Raw genomic sequence first — 3,028 nt, forward strand, 5'->3', positions numbered from 1 at the left:
GGCTGGACCCTGCCCCCACCTCTACTCGCTCCTCTCGGAGCGTTCGTGCCCTCCCGAGTGTTATGCAACCCAAGCCCGCAGGGGGATAGGGGGCGGCGGGCCGCGCTGCTCACCCGGGCTGGCCAGTGTGGGTAGCCCTTCATCTTGGCGAACACCAGGTCCCCGCATTTGTACTCCTTCTGCCGGTTGGATCGCGACATGGCGGGGCTCCGGGCGCCCCGGGCTCCGCGCCGGGCCGGGAACGTGCAGTTGTTTGTGTTTGAAATTCAATTGCTCCCTCCTCTGCGCGAGGCCTCTTCCTCCACCCCCCGCTCGGTCCCCACTCCTCCTCCTCCTCCTCCCTCCTCCCGGCCCACTCCTCCTCCTCCCCCTTCGCGCTCCCTCCCGCAGCGGTTTGATGCGTGCAGCTTCTGGACGCCCAGTGCCTGCCACAGCCCGACGCCCAACCTGGAGCCGCCTGGCGGCGCGCGGCGACACAGGCCTGAGGAGCCGATCGCCGAGCGCGCCGAGCAGGCTTTGTGTGCCCGCTGTCGGTGGGTGCCCGCCCGCCCGGGAGGAGCTGGCGCCCGGCTGGACGGAGCGGCCCCCGCCCTTCCCCGCGCTGCTGGGCGCTCAAAGCCGTGGCCCCAGCGCAGTCAAGTGTGGATGTCTGCGCGCATTGTCCCTCTCCCCTCTGCTTCATCCCAACCCACGAATATTGTTCGGCACCCTCGGTTCTTGGCAGAGCGCTAAGCGCCGCGGGAAGAGAGGCGTGGGCACCGCGCAGCTGAGCCCTCGGAGGTCCGCCTTGGACCTCGACGTGCTTACATTCTGCAGGGCGGCCCCAGGAACGTCGGGGATTTTTTGCTCTATATTGGCCTTTGCAGTGAAGTCAGGAAGCGTCCAAGGGATTGTAGTACAAAGTAGCCCCGTTCGGAGTGCATTAGTTCTCGGCTCGGTTCTCTATTCTACCAGCTGGCGGAAGAGAGCTGTGCTGTACGACTAGCCCCAACCCCGCAAAGATGAGCTTTTTTTTCTAGTGGGAAACGACTCTCGAATTCAGTAAATCCAAACTCAGGAACCAGGCGCTACCACTCTTGGAGGTTGGAGGTGGGGAGAATCACGGAAGGCTTCACAAAGGTGGTGACTTTGAGCTGGGCCTTAAAGAAAGAACAGGATTTTTGCCAGGTTCCAAGAGATTAGTTTGGCCTGGTTATATGCTAAGAATTGATAGATCCAAAACTTGAATTCAGATCTCTTTCCATAAAGCTAAACAAGAACTGAGACGGACAGGGGGTGTGATGGTTTAGGCGCTGGAGTCCCATAAGACCCACAGCGTAATTCAACTCTCAAGACCTGGCTGCTTGCTCTCATTCCCCCCAACCCCCATCTCTCTCTGATGACTACAACAAGTTAAAAAATAACAAAATAAATAATTATCAAACAAGACTTTACTATGATCACATCTTTTTGGTTTTGGCTTTGTCCAAATTGCAAATATCTATTATTTCTCAAGAAGAAGACATTTGGCAGGGTGGGCAGGTGACATGGTGGTTGAGGCTCTGGACTTCCACATGGCTGACCGCAGTTTGAGTCCCGGACTTGGTGGCCTGCTTGCTCACTTTCTCTCTCTCTCACTCAGTCCCTCTCTGGTCAAATTAAAATAAATTAATGAATAACGTTAAAAATTTAAATCCCGGGGCTGGCAAGTGGCGTGGTGGATAAGGGCGCTGGATTCCCACATAGCCAACCATGGTTCGAGTCTCAGACCTGGTGGCTTGCTTTCTCACTTTCCCTCTTTCACTCTCTTTCTCTGTGTCTTTCTGATCAAATTAAAATAAATAAATAAAATGAATGAATGAATAAAATTAAATAAATAATTCTTTAAAAAAAGTTAAATCCTAAAAAAATAAGAAATAAAAAACCTCTCTAAAAAGAAAGAAAAATAGTACAAGGATGTAACCCAAAGGCCCATGTTCACATCCCACCTTGCTGCTGACTAGTCATGAGAATTTGGACCTTCTCTGAGCCTCAGTTTCCCCAGCTGTAGTATGGGATAACACACCTGTTGTGCCAGCATCAGAACTGTGGATTGGCTGCCTATCAAGAGAGGACTCTGCAGCTGTCCCCAGAGTCCTGCATACAGCTGGCTGTCCTTATGTCCCTGGCAGTCATTGCAAAACTCTTGCCTGTATAAGCGTAGTCTGTCGGCAGCATGGTGTCCCCTTTAGCCTTGTCCACAGGCACAGCGGGCCATTCTGCAAGGTCCTCTTGCAATAAAAGAGCCATGCAGGTACTAGCAGGTGACATGGCCACATGACTGGCTACAGGGCTTGAAAATCACTCCAGGTGGGACCAGCAGGTAGTACAATGGTTACATTGCTGGACTCACACATAGTCAAGGCAGTTCCAGTCCCAGACCTGGTGGCTTAAAACTCACACTGGGTGAGGGACCAGCAGTTAGCGTAATGGCTATGTCGCTGGACTCCCATGTAGTCAACCGCAGTTAGCATCCCAGACCCGGTGGCTTAAAACTCATGCCAGGCGCGTGTGCGTGGGTGCCCAAGATCCCGAGAGGAGAATGGAGGAGAAGGGATTGCGGCGTGACCATCCCCCCTGGGGGGTGATTTCTCGCTTTCTGTCTGTCTGGTCCTATAGCAAAAACCTCTAAAAAAAACAAAAACAAAACCCCAAAACCTCACACTGGGTGCATGTGTGCGTGCGCCCAAGATTCTGAGAGGAGAATGAGGGAGAGAAGGAATTGTGGCGTAGCTATCCTCCCTGAGGGGCGATTTCTCACTTTCTGTCTGTCTCTTCAGTGAATGCATGCACCCTATAGCAAAAATCGCTCCCCCCCCCAAAAAAAAAAAAGAAAAATCACTCCAGGTGTGTATGCATGTGTGCCCAAAATCCAAAGAGGAGAATGGAGGATAAGGGTTTGTGGTGTGGCCATCTCCTTGGGGGATGATTTCTAACTTTCCCGCTCTATCTCCAGTGAGTGCATGCACCCTGTGGCAAAAAAAAAAAAAAAAAAAAAAAAAAAAGGGGC

General features: G+C 52.7%; 1 protein-coding gene across 1 annotated transcript in view; it reads right to left on the reverse strand.

Annotated features, from left to right (window-relative positions):
* The window catches only part of HDGF (heparin binding growth factor), a 9,948-nt gene extending 9,711 nt beyond the window's left edge, over positions 1–237 (reverse strand). Inside the window, exon 1 of the mRNA XM_006155209.2 lies at positions 114–237. Within this exon, the coding sequence (XP_006155271.1) occupies positions 114–200 (87 nt within the window). The 5' untranslated portion in view covers positions 201–237. The remainder of the gene's footprint in view (positions 1–113) is intronic.
* Between the last annotated feature and the right edge of the window lie 2,791 nt (positions 238–3,028).

Source organism: Tupaia chinensis, unplaced genomic scaffold, assembly GCF_000334495.1.
Source record: "Tupaia chinensis unplaced genomic scaffold, TupChi_1.0 Scaffold000438_1, whole genome shotgun sequence".
Classification (NCBI taxonomy): Eukaryota; Metazoa; Chordata; class Mammalia; order Scandentia; family Tupaiidae; genus Tupaia; species Tupaia belangeri.